This window comes from Pelodiscus sinensis, chromosome 2 (genome assembly GCF_049634645.1).
Source record: "Pelodiscus sinensis isolate JC-2024 chromosome 2, ASM4963464v1, whole genome shotgun sequence".
In the NCBI taxonomy this organism is placed as follows: Eukaryota; Metazoa; Chordata; order Testudines; family Trionychidae; genus Pelodiscus; species Pelodiscus sinensis.
In genome coordinates, this window is record NC_134712.1 from 76093394 (window position 1) to 76110333 (window position 16940).

General features: G+C 44.4%; 1 protein-coding gene across 3 annotated transcripts in view; it reads right to left on the reverse strand.

Moving 5' to 3' along the window:
- TAF4B (TATA-box binding protein associated factor 4b) overlaps positions 1 to 16940 on the reverse strand; it is a 121043-nt gene that overhangs the window by 21363 nt on the left and 82740 nt on the right. For all 3 annotated transcript variants that reach the window (XR_012901517.1, XM_075920812.1, XM_075920813.1), the window contains exon 14: positions 12617 to 12736. Coding sequence is in view for 2 of the 3 variants with exons in the window: in XM_075920812.1 (XP_075776927.1) it covers positions 12617 to 12736 (120 nt within the window). In the remaining variant the exon portion in view is untranslated. The remainder of the gene's footprint in view (positions 1 to 12616; positions 12737 to 16940) is intronic.

Below are 16940 nucleotides of genomic sequence, written 5' to 3' on the forward strand. Positions count from 1 at the left end.
GTCCAAGTGCTCCTTCGCACCTGCCAGCTTTCCTCCAGCCCTTAACATTAAAAAGAATTATAGAGCAGTTTATAAACTAAGTGCCAGCAGTCTGATTCCATTTTGGTTTAGGTGGAGCCCATCCTCCCTATACAGGCTCCTCCTTTCCCAAAAGTTTCCCCAGTTCCAAATAAATCTAAACCTCTCCTCCCTACACAATCACCTCATCCATGCATTGAGACTCTGAAGTTCTGCCTGCCTACCTACCTTGCCCTGTGCGTGAAACTGGAAGCATTTCAGAAGATGCTACCGTAAACGTCCTGGATTTCAATTGCTTTCCTAGAAGTCTAAATTTGGTCTCCAGACTCTCTCTCTCTCTCTCCAACCCTTCCCTACATAATTGGAAGCTACATGTACCACAACCACCGGCTTCTCCCCAGCACTACACATGTACCTACACGTCTCAAGAGATCTGCAACCTCTGCACCAGGCAGGCAAGTCACTGTATGGTTCTCCTGGTCATCACAAACCCAGCTGTCTATATTTCTAATGATTGGATCCCCCATTACTAACAACTGCCTTTTCCTAATGACTGTAGCTCCCTCCCCCATAGAGGTACCCTCAGTGCAAGAGGATACACCACATCATCTGGAAGGAGGGTCCCAACTATGAGATGCTTTCCCTCTGCTCCAGATGAATGTTCTTCTCTGAACCTTTCGCCCTCCTTAACAGCATAGGCGCGCTGTCTGACTGGGTGCGGGACAGTTCTACAGTGTTCCAGAAAGCCTCATCTACATGCCTTTCTGCCTCCCTTAGATCCTCCAATTCAGCCACTCTGGCCTCCAAAGCCCATATGCGGTCTGAGGGCCAGGAGCTCCTTTCCCCAGATGCACACATAGGCCATCTGTCCAGAGGACAAGTAATCAGACATGTTTATTGCACCCAATGTAGCAGGATAACCCCCAGTCTGTTGCTGAGCCTCTGCCTGCATTCCCTCCTACAGATGATTATTGAGGCTACGTCTACACTGGCACCCTTTTCCGGAAATGCTTAAAACGGAACAGTTTTCCATTATAAGTATTTCCGGAAAAAGAGCGTCTACATCGGCAGGATGCTTTTCCGGAAAGCACTTTTTCCACAAAAGCATCCGTGGCCAATGTAGACGCGCTTTTCCGGAAAAAAGCCCCGATCATCGTTTTCGCAACCAGGGCTTTTTTGCAGAAAAGACTACTGTGCTGTCTACACTGGCCCTTTTCCGGAACATTTTTCCGGAAAAGGACTTTTGCCCAAACGGGAGCAGCATAGTTTTTCCAGAAAAACACTGACAATTTTACGGTAGATCGTCATTGCTTTTCCGGATAAGCAAGCGGCCAGTGTAGACAGCTCGCAGCTTATTCCGGAAAAGTGGCTGCTTTTCCTGAATAAGTGGCCCAGTGTAGAGACAGCCTGATAGTTTGATTTTAGTTTAGTTTAAAAGTTTTAAAGAATGCCAACTCCCCCTCTGAACTCCCTCAGGAAACGCCCAGTTAGTGAACAAGAGCAGCTAACAATCAGACTTTATATAGCCCTGGCCTTCCCTTCTTGATAACCAGGGGATGGGGCTAAGGCTTGACCAGTGAACAGAGGGTTCTAGATTTCAAATCCTCATTAAGAAGTTCACAACTTCCAACTGCCGGCCCTCAGGACATGGTCCTTGAAACCAACAGCTCAGCACACGGATCTCCAAACAGACAAAACACAAGTTCAGCATATAGTATTTTTCCAGGCGGCCAGCAGATAATTCTCAAACACACACACACACACACACTACAGACAGCCCTTGTTGCTCCAGGGAATTTGTTCGGTCTAGTAGCCCTTGAGTGCAGGGCAGAACAGTCTAGTGGCTAAAGTGTATGGAGTCATTCCTATGTCATAGGGCAGAACGGCCAGTGTCTCTGAAGTTCTGGAGCTCCTGTAGTAGGTCCTTCCTTTCCAGCATCCAGCCCAAACTGAGCTGCTCCTGTTTACATTACCCTCAGTACTTGGAGAGTGCCCAGCATGGTTAGAAGGGTGGGGCTTCTTCCACTCACAGGCATTAACCCTTTCTGGCCCAGTGCGGGGTATATACACCCTGTCATAGTCCCCATCTTATTCATTAACCCTCCCCCCAGTTTTTTTGGGGGGGAAAACATGGCCAAAAAAATAGAATTGAAGTGTCAAGGCCTCTGCGCCTACTGTGTCCATGAAAAGTGTACTCAGGGACTACACTCGAGAAATTAATGAAGATATAAAAGGGTACAATGAAAAGAATTTCTTAATGATCCTTGAAATGCATTATCAGGATAACCAGATTCTTTTATAAGGGTTTAAGCCCAAATTCATTTGAATATGGATGTTTAATCCTGATGAGACTATAATAAATGTCTCAAACAAGAACAAAAAGGTAATTCTTTATATTGACATTGATGTAGATTCTAGACCTGGAAATGTTAGCCTTAACTGTCAGCTTGATCTTCTTAATTGATTTTTCCATAGCCACAACATTGCTAAAATGCAGTGGCATGTACCCATCATCAATAGCCATTACAGTTTACTGTATATTGTGGCACAGATGTCCATGGTGCTTTAGAGAACAAAAGAAGCAGTATCTCATTGCCTAGAGGAGTTTACAATTTATTCCAGACATTTATTTCAGCAGGGGATGACAAAGGGTAATGGGACTTTAAGGGAGACAAAGGTTCTAACAATAGATTAGATACAGGATGAACCTCACTGGTTTGGCACCATCGGGACCTGACTGGTCCCAAATGAGAAAATTTGCAGACCAGGGGAGGGCTCCTGTTGTCAGCTCCCAAGCCCATTGCCCACTGCTGGCAGACTGCCCCGCCTTCCCCCACCCCCAGCCTGGCTGGGTTACTTGCCCAGCTGTTGCTGGCCTCCTGGGCAGCAGCGGCTCCAGGTATACCCCAGGGGACCAGCCCCACACAGCTGGGAGCAACTGTGGGGGTCTGGCTCCATGCTCCAGCAAGTTGCTGTAGGGCGCAACTCTAGCCTCATGCTCCCAGGAGCTGCCACAGTCCCGTGCTCCAGGAAGCTGGCCGGGTCCTCTTTAGTCTCCCTGCTCTCTGATCTGGGAGCATCCATGGTCCTGCCAGATGATGGTTGTTGCTGGACCAGAGAATGCTGGTTTTTGGAGGTACAACCTGTATGGTTGTTCCCATTTGCCCAACTTTGTTCTCTGCAATCTTAATTATTTCTTCAAGTGCAGGAGTGACCAGAACACACAGGAGTAAAAATCTAGCACTGGAATGGGAGGCTCGAAGAGAAAACATATGAGATTACAAGGCATAGAGGATGAGGAGAAATATTCTAAGGTGAGCAGCCATCATGACCAAAGACACAGACCCAATTGTGGGAAGTAGCAAGAAAGTAGGGAAGAGACATGGTACACGTTGAGGCTAAAATCCATCTTTCATTTATTGTTATTTCTGGAGCACTGACTGGAACCGTTACAGTCTAATGTGTTAACTTGCCCTCTGCCACTGCTTGCTAGGATTCTTTCCCCAGTGAAGGTAGATTTTAATGTAAAACGTTAATTTATGTAGGTGAAACATTTCACTTCAACATTTGGAAACTAATCATTTCTCTCCTCCTTCCCTAAACACCCTGGAGCTTTAGTTTATATTACTGACTAATGGCCTGAAACACTTCCATTTATTTTTTAAATACTGAGCTCTATAGTACGAAAGAAAAGAAACTAAATGTTCCACCATCTTATTCCATTATTTTAAGCTATGTTGGAGAATGGTTGAAGGCACCAGAATTTTTGTACAAAATGTTACCTGATGCATCTTGAACATTCATGGTAAAAGTGACTTTAAAGAAAGCCGAATTCTACAATGAACATTACACATCTTGGGATATGTCTAGACAGCAGCACTATTTCAGGATGTCAGGTATCCCAAAAAAGTGTTTTCTGTAGGTTAGCACACCTGTTTTGAAATTCAATCAAAATAACGGGCTTGCTATTTCAATGTCCCGGTAAATCTTGTTCCACGCAGATTAGGGACTTGCTGGAATAGCAGTCTAATAAGCTCAAAATAAGCTACGCAATTTGCATAGCTCAAATTGCATAGCTTATTTTGACCTCATGCCACTGTGTAGACATACCCTAATTGAATTGCATAAAGGACAATTAGAAAGCAAGAAGTAATTCCTTCATCACACAAAATGTAGGTACTGAAAATAGATACAAGAGTATTAGGAACAGACTTATTCCTAGCTGCTATAAGCCAGAAAATTCTGCCATTTAAGATGGAGTGTAACACTTTCTATATTTGCAATATAAAATGAATAATTACACTCTACCAGTTTAAATTACTCTGACAAGTTGCCCAAAAAGAGGATTTTAAAGATGCCCAATGCGTGTGGGCCTAAAGCCACATTGTACTTGCTTTCATCAATTTGAATTCATTGCACAAATTAGTCACCAGCGTGTGTTCATTCCATGACAGCATGCTGGGTATATAGTGCTTCTGAGCCTCTGTCACAAATGGCGTTAAGCAGGGCTATGTGCTCGCACCTACACCATTTACCATTCTCTTTGGGGTTTTGCTGCTAGAAATTGTTTCAGAGACAGCAACCGGGGTATTTATATGCAGTTGTGCACAGGGAATTGCCTCTTCAATCTCCTCCATCTCCATGTTCGTACCAAACTGGTTGATATGCTCATTAGGGAACGCCTCGTGGCCGATAACTGTGCATTCATAGTGCATACGTGTGAAGACATGCAGCATCTAATCAATTGCTTTCTAAATCAGTCAAGTGATTTGAGCTCTATCAGCCTCAAGGAAACCCAAGTGCTTTACTAGCCTGCTCCAGGGGGAGAAAAAAAAAATGTGCGCGGTCTCCAAAATTGCGGTTGATGACACAGCTTAAAGCAGCAGAAAAATCATAGAATACTAGGACTGGAAGGGACCTTGAGAGGTCATGTCAGGACCAAATACTGTCTACACCATCCCTGATAGACATTTATCTAACCTACTCTTAAATATCTCCAGAGATGGGGATTCCACAACCTCCCTGGACAATTTATACCAGTGTTTGACTACCCTGACAGTTAGGAGCTTTTTCCTAATGTCCAACCTAAACCTCCCTTGCTGCAGTTTAAGCCCATTGCTTCTCGTTCTATCCTCAGAGGCCAAGATGAACAAGTTTTCTCTTCTCCCTCCTTATGACACCCTTTTAGATACCTGAAAACAGCTATCATGTCCCCCCTCAATCATCTCTTTTCTAAACTAAACAAACCCAATTTTTTCAGCCTTCCTTCATAGGTCACGTTCTCTAGACCTGTGATCATTCTTGTTGCTCTTCTCTGGACCCTCTCCAATTTCTCCACATCTTTCTTGAAATGCAGTGCCCAGAACTGGACACAATACTCCAACTGAGGCCTAACCAGTGCAGAGTAGACCGGAAGAATGACGTCTCGTGTCTTGCTCACAACGCACCTGTTAATGCATCCCAGAATCATGTTTGCTTTTTTTGCAACAGCATCACACTGCTGACTCATATTCAGCTTATGATCCACTATAACTCCTAGATCCCTTTCTGTAGGATTCCTTCATAGACAGTCGCTTCCCATTCTGTATATGTGAAACTGATTGTTCCTTCCTAAGTGGAGCACTTTGCATTTGTCTTTATTAAACTTCATCCTGTTTATCTCAGACCATTTCTCCAATTTGTCCAGATCATTTTGAATTATGACCCTATCCTCCAGAGCAGTCGCAACCCCTCCCAGCTTGGTATCATCTGCAAACTTAATAAGCATACTTTCTATACCAATATCTAAATCGTTGACAAAGATATTGAACGGAGCCAGTCCCAAAACAGACCCCTGTGGAACCCCACTTGTTATACCTTTCCAGCAGGATTGAGAACCATTAATAACTACTCTGAGCACAGTTATCCAGCCAGTTATGCACCCACCTTATAGTAGCCCCATCTAAGTTGTATTTGCCTAGATTATTGATAAGAATATCATGCGAGACCGTATCAAACGCCTTACTAAAGTCTAGGTATACCACATCCACCGCTTCTCCCTTGCCCACAAGACTCGTTATCCTATTAAAGAAAGCTATCAGATTGGTTTGACAGGATTTGTTCTTTACAAATCCATGCTGGCTGTTCCCTATCACCTTGCCACCTTCCAAGTGTTTACAGATGATTTCCTTAAATACTTGCTCCATTATTTCCCCTGGCACAGAAGTTAAACTAACTGGTCTGTAGTTTCCTGGGTTGTACTTAATTCCCTTTTTATAAATGGGCACTATATTTGCCCTTTACCAGTCTTCTGGAATCTCTCCTGTCTCCCATGATTTTCCAAAGATGATAGCTAGAGGCTCAGATACCTCCTCTATCAGCTCCTTGAATATTCTAGGTTGCATTTCATCAGGCCCTGGTGACTTGCAGGCATCTAACTTTTCTAGGTGATTTCTAACTTGTTCTTTTTTTATTTTATCTTCTAAACCTACCCCCTTCCCACTAGCATTCACTGTGTTAGGCATTCCTTCAGACTTCTCAGTGAAGACCGAAACAAAGAAGTCATTAAGCATCTCTGCCATTTCCAAGTTTCTTGTTACTGTTTCTCCCTCCTCACTGACCAGCGGGCCTACCCTCTTCTTGGTCTTCCTCTTGCCATGATCAATGATGAAATCACAGGGCACGTTTCTAAAGCCAGTTCTGCCTATGGCTGACTCACTGCCTGGGGAAGGCGATGGGCATCAACTTCATACTAAGATTAGTGAATGTCGTGCAGTCATACTCAGTGTTGTTTTTTTACAGCTGTGAAACCTGGATACTACAGCAGGCACCTGACAAACAGAGCATTTTCAAATGTCCTGTCCGCTTCTCATATGTATCTTCATGTGGTCAGTAGTCCTGGATTGGTGCTGCATAACTAATCATACAGGCATAAACTCACTGGGTGGTCATCTTGCATGGGTGGTTTGCAACTTTCCAAAGTCATATTTTATGCACTCTTGAACATGGGAGCATGTATGCTGGGATGCCAACTAAAATGACATCAGGACACTCTCAAAGCTCAACTAAAAGCTGATCAAGTCTAACTGAACACATGGGAAGCGTGATTGCTAAGGATAAAGGTAGACCTGTTGGTCTGTGGTTAAGCCATTGAGAATAGCAGAATACAGTAATTCCTCATTTAGCACGTGCCCACTTAACATGTTTTTGCGATAGCATGATTTTGGGGGGGGGTGGGCGGGGCGTTTTTTGAAATACATGATCGTCCCCGGAATAACACGATTTCCCCAGCCGGCCTGTTGCTGGCAGCTGTGCAGGGCTTCCCCTGCCTCCCTGCAAAGTGGCAAAAGGTTCACCGCTCACCGTGCCGTTCCCCGGCAACCCTCCCCTCGCTGGACGCAGTGCAGGTCCTGGCAGACCCGTCACAGGGGAATACTCCCAACCCAACTCCCCTCCCCTCTCCTCCTCTTCCCTTCCCCAGAGCCAAACACCTCCCCTCCCTGCTGTAACCCAGTCCCCTTTCTCCCCCAACCTTATGTCCCGGTTCCAACAGACACTACCCCTGGAAACACAACCCCCACCTTTTCCATTATTTCCAATGGAAAAATTGACCCCGCATAACACATTTTCACTTAACATGATCATTTTCTGAAACACATCTGGAGTGTTAAATGAGGAATTACTGTAAATCAAGCTAAAGAAGTGGGAGCAAAGAAAGCAGGCTGTGGCTAAACAGGTGGCCATGTCTGCTCAACGTAGAGCACACCTGCGGATTCATCACTGATTTATATTTGCACAAGACACACTGAAATAAGCAGATTGATATGTCAACTATGATGGGAACTTCTGAACAGATGTTAGTCTCCAAAGACCGACAGTCTTCGCTATCAAAATACGCACCTCGAAATGGAATAAATCATTAAGATTTTACAAAGAATTAGGCACTCTTAGACAAATCACTCCTCTGTCCAAGACAACAAATACCACAAACTGAAATGCAGAGTAGCAGTCAAGAAGGTTTTCACATGTGAAATTAACTTTGTGACATCTTTTATTAATCCGCATGCTAGGATTTAGATGTTAGTCAATACAATACCATCAACAGTTAAACTTATGAATGTGAATTTCCAATGGAACTTAGAACCAACACAATCAGTTTAAGTTCCTATGCAAACTAGGGAGGTAAAAAAAAAATCGTTTGATCCATTACAGTTAATTGTTTTACCTGAGGATGTATAGCCCGCTGTGGGCACTGCCAGGAGTGAGGCCAGCTGCCGGATCAGAGCCTGCCGGCTCCTAATGAAGAGTCAGGAGTGTGGCTGGCTGCCAGGAGCCAGTGTGCGCCAGGAGTCTGTTGGCTGTAAGTTAAACTGCAGATTCCGCAGCACCGGGCAGTCACTCCCCAGGCAGGCAGAGTTTAACAGGTAAACTGATAAGCTACAGCTTATCAGTAAACTGGTTAAACTATAACATCCCTAAATCCAATCCCCTCCCTACTCTTTTTTTTTTTTTTAAAGGCCCTATATTAATGGCCCCAAATCTTGGGATATCACACTATTCTCAGCTACAGCGTTTTGGCACAGTGCTACACAATTTTTAATAAAGAAATCATGGACATGCCACAGAATGAACAGCAGCTGAAATATAGTAACAGGGAGCCATTGCACAGCCGTTACTCTCTTACAACAAAAGAATGTTAGCAACTGCAACCTTGTGTTACAAATCCTTTCCTTATCTATCGAAGGCATTGGTAAACAAAAAAGAATGATGACCCTCCCACTCCAAAAAGAGCTTGGTGGGAAGGACAGATGAGGAAAGTTATTCTAAGGCCAGGCTCATGTTTTCAAGTAGTGTTACATAAAAAGGTGGGTAACAAGACCACTTCTATGCTCAGAAGAAAGGCCACTGCTGATATACTGAAGATTTCAAGGATCATAAAATGCAGCCATACAAAAAGGTGGGTAAATTCATAATTTGTTCTCTGTGACTTGGTTGAGCTAGGTTTCTCCTCACTTGCTTTGAGGGGCAGGATTGCAAATGAGGATCATATAGGAGTCTCCTACTTGCTACGTCTTCCTCATTTGCTTCTCCAGTTTGACTCTTTATAATCTGAAGGTGACAGTGAAGTAAAGCAGGTGAACAAAGGACCGCCTCATCAAATGCTGGATGAAGAAAGGCCCGCAAGATAGGTTGGTTTTGACCAAGTTGCAGAAATTAGGCTGGTAAATGGAAAGATATAGGGTCTTGGGTCAGTTTGCAACCACAGAAACACAGAGATGTAGATCTGGAAGGGACCTGAATAGATCATCTAGTTCAGTCCCTGCACCCAAGGCAGGAATACAGAATAACCACACCATTCCTGACATGTGCTAGTCTAACCTATTCTTAAACTCTAGTGAGAGATTCTGCAGCTTTCCTAGGCAACTTATTCTAGCACTATCCTGACAGTTAGGAAGTTTTTCCTAATGTCCAACCTAAAGCTCTCTTGCCACAATTTAAGCCCATTGGTTCTTGTCTGGTCAGAGGCTGAAGACAAGTTTTCACCTTCTCCTTGTAAACACCTTTTATGTATTTGAAAATTTAGGTTTCCCCTTCACTTTGTACAGATAATTTTGAAATTCAATCCTATCCTCCAAAGCCCTTGTAATTAGAGCCCTGAAAATCCATGGACATTTGATTCATATCCCCATCCACTGATGCAGACATCCACAGCCCATTTTTGCATGTCACAGCTTGGATGCAGATGCACATTTTTGTATCTGCACAGGGCTCTACAGCATTCCAGCCTGGATCTCTGAATCATTAAGCAGCAATAGCGATAGGAGTTGTAGTTCCCAGCTCTCTCAGATGAAGGAGGTAAACTGCTGTTCCCAGAAGGGAGTGTGACTCTGCTCCTGTGCAGTGAGCCAAGCACAGCATGTTGGACCCATGACAGCTGCATGGAGTTGTCTGAGCCTCCAATGGGAGCAGTGTTACACACAAGGGCCAAGAACGTACTTCTTTCCTGCTGCAAGCAAAGTTACAACGGGGGTAGAGCAGGTATGCAGGAGGTCTCTGGGGATAGAGAGGTGGCTGGAGATTTGGCACACCCTCTGTCACTAGCACAGAGCCCTGCAAATACATAGATATCAGAGGACAAGTCACGTGCCTTTGCTGTGAGAGATACTATACTTCTAACCCCTCCCAGCTTGGTATCATCCACAAAACTTAGGGTAGTCAACAGGCAGACCATGGGCCAAATTTGGACCATAACACACTTTGAATAGCCCCCAGAAATGTTTTATTTATTATCATTATTATTTTTCATTAGTTTTCTCCTCCGGAGTCCGAACCTTGAATATAAACTAAACAAGAAATTTAGAACTTGTCTCTTCAGGTGACAGTCAATTACTGATAATTACACTCCACCAGTCACTCAGGTCACAGTCGCTGGAAACTCATGCCAGAACCTGAACAGAAGCATCAATATCTAAGTTTTCTTTTTGAATACAGGAGCAGGTGGAAGAGACAGGAGCAGCATTGACACTAGTGACGCTATTCTCCCTAACCATAAAAAACCACCAATAGTTTAGCAGAACCTTAAAGACTAACAAAACATGCAGATGGTATCATGAGCTTTTGTGGGTACAAGTGGCTTGAAGAAGTGAGTTGTACCCATGAAAGCTCATGATACCATCTACATGTTTTGTTAGTCTTTAAGGTGCCATTCATTGTTTTTTTAAGTTTTTCCAGTTACTGTAACTTTAACCAACCCCTGAAGCTCCCTAACTATAGTTATTCTATTATGACTCCCACTTACAAACTCCCATTTGTTGTCCCCGGTTTGTGAACTTCTCTTGGAGTCTACGGCTTTTAAACCAAAGGTGGGGAACTTTTTTTGGGTTAGAGACTGCTGACCCACAGAAAAAATCAGTTGGGGCCCACACAAGTGAGAAGCAAAAAAACCTCAAAACAAACCCTCACTGACGTGCTTCCCACATTCTCCTCACACAGCAGAGCCTTGGGGAGCCCAGGCTAGTAGATTTTGTGTGCTTCAGCTCCCCAATACTGTAGGGAGAGCCCTGAGCCTCAAGGCAAGCTGGGGGCCATATCCAGCCCCTGGGTCTGAGATTCCCCACCAGTGTTCCTTCTAAGGTGCGCACCTAAGTGGGCGCGCACCAAGAATTTGAGGCCCACCCACCACCTCAGCGGGTCTGCATAGTGGCTGCTCACCTGTTCCAGGGCAGAGCCATGTGACAAACGGTTGCCCCCGCCCCCTACAGAAGCAGCAGGCCAGCCACCATGCAGCCCAGGCCCTAGCTTAAGCCCTTCCCTAGGGCTGGAGCTGCAGCTGCAGGCTGCATGTCGGCCGGCAGCTGCTACGATGACCCCAACCAGGGCCAGAGCTGGAGCCACATTGCGGGCAGCTGCTCCAGCAGCCAATACCAGAGCTGGAGCCGTGTGGTGGGAGAGGGCCGCTCTGGCAACCCGAGCTGAGGTCAGAGCTGCATGGTGGGGGACAGGGTTGCTCTGGTGGCTGGGACCATGTGGTGGCGGTGGGGCCACGGCTGCTCCGGCAGCTGGGACCATGTGGCAGGGATTGCTATCTGGGAGTCTCTTGGGGAGCAGCATCACTGGTGGGTGCCACAGTAGCACATATCTTAACAAGTGAACATGGCCTCATTGATGGCACACAAGACAAAACTCACTCCGCTCATGGATGATCAAAACCAGTGGCTGGAAGTGTAAGGAAGCTGAGATTATGGTGAAACCGAAAGTCTCTCTTGCACTACGTAACTGTTCGTAACCCAAAAGTACCTCTCTTCCAAAAAGTTAGTATGGTCATGGCCACCCTACTGGAGATTCCAGACTGCTTCAGGAGCACCCTGCCACAAATCAGGCTACGTTCTACACAGATTTTGTACAGGGATAACTACATTGGCATGGGGGAGGGAGGGGAGTGATTGTGATTTTGTTAAGAAGTACTTAGTGGTACCATCCCTCATAAGGATGCAAGTGCTTTGTACAGATGCTGCTTAATTATCCTCCTGTACTTCTGTGATAAAGTGGTACAACTTGTGTGTTTAGACAAGGGCACTGACTCAGGAGGACATTACTTGAACCCACTCTCTTAAGCCATTGGGAAGCACAGCTTGTGTACTAAACCTTCTTGGTAGTCTCAAACAACTAGGATTAAAAGCAATTGCCTCTTTCCTACTCCTTTTGGGAAGGGGAGGTTGATTGTGTCTTCTAGAGACCACCTGTTTGTCCCTGTGGGTGAGCTTCTCTTCCCCTTTAGACAACTAGCTGCTGAGTGTCCTGTCTCAACCTCAGAAATAGTTACACTGCTGCCACACAACACTGAGGTTGTGGAATTTCTCTTGGAAACTGAAGTAGAGACTTTCATCCTTCTTTTAATTTTGTCTTGTGAATACAGCAAACTAATCAATACACAATTAGTTGAATATGGTTACTAATCTTGGTTCACCACAACAAAAGCTTTTAGTATTTCTTTAGTTATTGAATATTTATTTTCTGTACACTATTCAACAAGGGAGGGTTTCCCTCATTTTCCTAAAAGGAGCAAAAGATGACAAGTCAGTATAAAAGTGGAACAAAAGCATGCAAACCATTTCAATACCTCAAGGCCAGATCCAAGGTTTGGTGAATCCAGTGGTCTCTTTTTCCTTGGCCCAATGGCTGCCAATGCTGTGAGATTAGCTTCTTTTTGTTGCATCTGGGCCAGTTCCAACTGCTGCATCTAATTTGAGAGAGAAAAATCTATGATATACAGTATACAAAGGGCCAGTACCATTCATTCAGCTTCAACCATCAGCTCTGCCTTTTATGTAGCTTATACATCTGTATCAGACATGAGACTATGGCTTTTCAGAATTTACACATTCCATCACATCAACCATTTTAGGAGCCCAACAAATGCTGACCCCACTACATATACAATCCTTAGGTTCAAGAATTCAGGACCAACAATAATACCAGAGATATTCCTGTTGGTCTTGAACTTCAGTGAATTTTGCCATTTACTGATTAGTGAGACAAGAAAAGTTTCTCACAGAACCAGTTTAAGTGGCACAAAATTAACACAGAGTTGAAGGTTATTGATTTTTGCAAACTGGTCACTCTGTGCTCAGTTTCTCAGATTGGTTTCATTAGAGCAGACATGAGAAATTTTGAAACAAGACTTGTATTTGTTGACATTCATTTGGTCTTTAAATATCTGAAGCTTAATTTTACAAATGAAGGCCTTATGTCCTGACTTTACTCTGAATGTCATGGGGACAAAATAGCTGGATCATACAATTTCAGGTGACAGGTTTAATAGCAGGCACTTCAATTCGCTCAGTAATTTTTTCTAACACATCTGGCCTTTTTTGGAATTTGTATTAGACAAGTCTTAGACTTCAGATACTGATTTTTAGTTGTTCATTAAGAAAAGAACTCCCTCAAAATAAGTCAAGACTTAACAGATTGCATGATTAGCTGGTTGCATCAGTTTAGTCAAAATGATTACTACTGTTTTTTAATTACCCTCACGCTACCACCAAAAATTACCAGCTGTTTTGAAAAAAATAAAAACTATGAATTTCATATAGCAGGGCAGATACCACCACTTCCCAAGTGTGTTGAAATATTATACTGTCTATAGGATGGTAGAATAACTCAAGAAAACAGAGGGGCAGTCTGTAAGTATGTTTTGCCATGAAGGAATACCAAAGAGGCAAAACAGAAAGGAAATAATTTTCCAGCTCAGGGTTCAAAACTTTTCCTGACTGCAAAGCCCATATATATTCAATATTTTAGTCATGCATTAGCTAGTTTTTTACATTAAAATGGCCACACTTCCTTTGAATGCCTGGGAAATTTTCAGCCAAAGGTGAATACCATGATTGCTTACTTCAACTACTGCGTGTAAGGAAAGAAGCTATGTTTCTCCTTATCTCAAAAGTTCACTGGAACTTTTTGCAGTCTGCTCACATTTTGGGATTATCACCCAGCGTCCTGATCGAACCACTCATGCCCATCCTCCTGCCCACTGTGGCTCCCTACCATCCTGCCCAGCTTGGCTCTGGTCTCCCCCAGAGAAAGCAAAATTGGGGTTACTGCCCTCCCAGCAGAGCAATAAGACTCTGAACCAACTCAGCTCTGGGAGAACTCAGCTATGAAGCCTTTGACAACACCTAGGAGCATGGCCCTGAAAGATGACCGAAGCCCCAAATAAATCCACCTTATTCTGTATAAAAGTTTTCTACAGAGACAGCTTTTAAGTTGGCCCTCTATCAATACAGGAGAGATATGCATAATGGTTGCCCCTCCCCCCCACATGTAACACTCATTTACAATGGACTTCATAATACAAAAGTGCTTTTGTTAAATATAAAAACTAGGATTTAAATAATTCCAAGTGAAAAACAGATCAAAGTTACTAAACCAAAATAAACACAGCTGCTAATTCTAATACACTAAGAAACTTGTTACATGCAAATTCTTATCCTAACAGTTGTTCTAATTATCTCTTTCAAAAGCTAAGCAGCCTCCTAAACTTAGGCCCAATCCTTCTCCCTGTTCAGTCTTCCATGTTTCCAGCTGGCATCTTGTGGTAAGGATGTCTTCCAGCATCTGGCTACTCTTTATTGTTTGGTTTCCCACCTTTAAATTTCCTGCCTTGGGCAAAAGGGGCATAAGCTGAGCACAAAGAATTCTCACCTTGAGTGGGAAAGTAGCAGATCCAAAAGTATGAGCGCCTCATTAACAAGTAGCATGCCTCTAGAGCCTGTTGCCAACTACAGAACATCCAGCAGCTTATGCTACTGATCTCTAACCTCCTCCAGAGAGATCTGCACAGCATCAGCTACCCTTCTAATGAGGTCCTGGAACTATCTGAAGTTGTTGGCAGTGCAAAGCACAACAGCCTCATCCAATGAGAAGACAAAATTGTGATCGTCGGATTGACTTCCTCATCTGACCTAGCATCCTGTTCCTCAAATATCTCCTATCATGAAAGGGTAGAGGGAGGATGTGAAACCCAGGCCTCTAGCAGGGAGACTAGCAGAAGTCAGTTGCACCATTGCCAGTAGGCAGCCCATGGATCTCCATATGGTCATTGCAGGGGGCGAAGATGCTATATAAGTTTGGTTCCACCATCCTTGGTGAGCCACAAGGACCTCCCTGCGCAAAGGTAGGTTCCTGAAGGGAGATGTAGGAGAATCCCCCACAGAGAAGACTACTAATTGGCAGCCCTTTTACTCCTCCGCATCTTCCCATAAGACAGGGATGGAGAACCTCAGGCCCAGGGGTCACATCTGGCCCCTGGCTTGCCTGGATCCGGCTCCCATGGCTCAGCACTGGGGAGCCCACACTGGTGCTCGGTCCCCCATGCCACCCAACCACAGGTCTGGAGCACACAAAATCTACTAGCTTGTGCCCCACTAAGCTCTAGTGTGCAAGAGGAATGTGGGGAGTGTCTTTCTCCCTCTCAGTCAGGGGCTCCTCTCACTTTGCTTCTCACTTGTGCGCGGCCTCTGACTGATTTTCTGTGGGTCAGTTGCCCCCGACCCAAAAAAGATCTCCTACCCCTGCCATAACGGACAGTCACTGAGCATGAGAGAGTCAAGTGCCATGGAGCAGCCACACAGAGACCAATGTTTCTGCACTGAGACATCCTTGGTATCTGGACCGCAATGGAGACTCAGTTGATTCGTCCCTCAAGTATCAGAACTCCCGTGGCAACAGATAGGGACACTGCAGCTGAGGCTGCTATGGCTGTACCAATGATGACAGGCACACTTCAAGCATTGTGCCTCAAATGATGAGGGTAGTTCACATATGTACCCCTATACAGCCTCAGTGTCTGCCATGAGGAAGCAAGGGGTTGATGTGCAGGGAATGGACATTTCTCGCTAGAAAATGCGGATCAAGGGCCTGAGATGTGCATAAGCACCTGAATAAGAGACCCAAAGGAATACTACTTGAAGTAATTAGGCTTATAGTACTTAGTGTACAAAGGCAGGAAAGTTTGTTTAAAATGCATTTTCTGGTTGGTTAGTTTTTTTAAAAAACAATTCAAATAACTTAAGCTGCCCCAGGCTTTTAGGGTAGACAAGATTTATTACCTCCAGTGCCTAGTGGCCATTTTGAAAGAAGAAGAAGAAGAAGAAGAAAAAAAAGACGAGGTGTCCAATTCAACTTTTCTATTCTAGTACTTAAGGTGGAAGAGCAACAAACATGCTTAGTCCATTTCCTCCATCCAAACACAGACTTGATATTTCTAGTGTTACTAAGGTTACAAACAATTTAATCCCCCCCGAGTTATTCAGCAATATACAAAAGGACCAAACCACATTTTTAAAAGATCTTTTGCAGCAAAGACGTTAAATTTAGATCAATTAATCGAATAGTCATTGTAATTTGTATCAACTATTCAATTAGTCAACAAGGACACCTTCGCCTTTGAAATACAGCAAGAATCCTGCCAGCTCTTGCTACATTTTAAAGGCTCAAGTGCTGCGGGGAGCACAGGGCCAGTAGACTGCTTGAGTCCCCTGCTAGCCTCCTACTCCCACAGTGCTTCTGCTTTGGAAATGTAGTAAGAACTCCACTCTTGCTACATTTCAAAAGTAGAAGCACTTCCAGTTCCCTGCTGTGCTCCTGCCCCCATGGAGATGGTGCTGTGGGGAATCAGCTTTTAAGCCGGTTTCCCCCCTTGCTGGCTCTATCAGAGAGGCAGCAAAGGGGTGGAGAAGTGACTAGTTGCTTACATCCCTATTTTGCAGCTCACCTTATCTGCTCAGAGAAGTTAAATAATATTCCTATAGCTTTAACTACAGGTAGAAACTCTCTAGTCTGGCAGCCTTGGGACTCAACCACTGCACAACCAAAGAATTTGCTGAACCACAGGAGGTCAATATTGTCTAGCAGCATTACCACCACTTCCACTGCTTACTGGA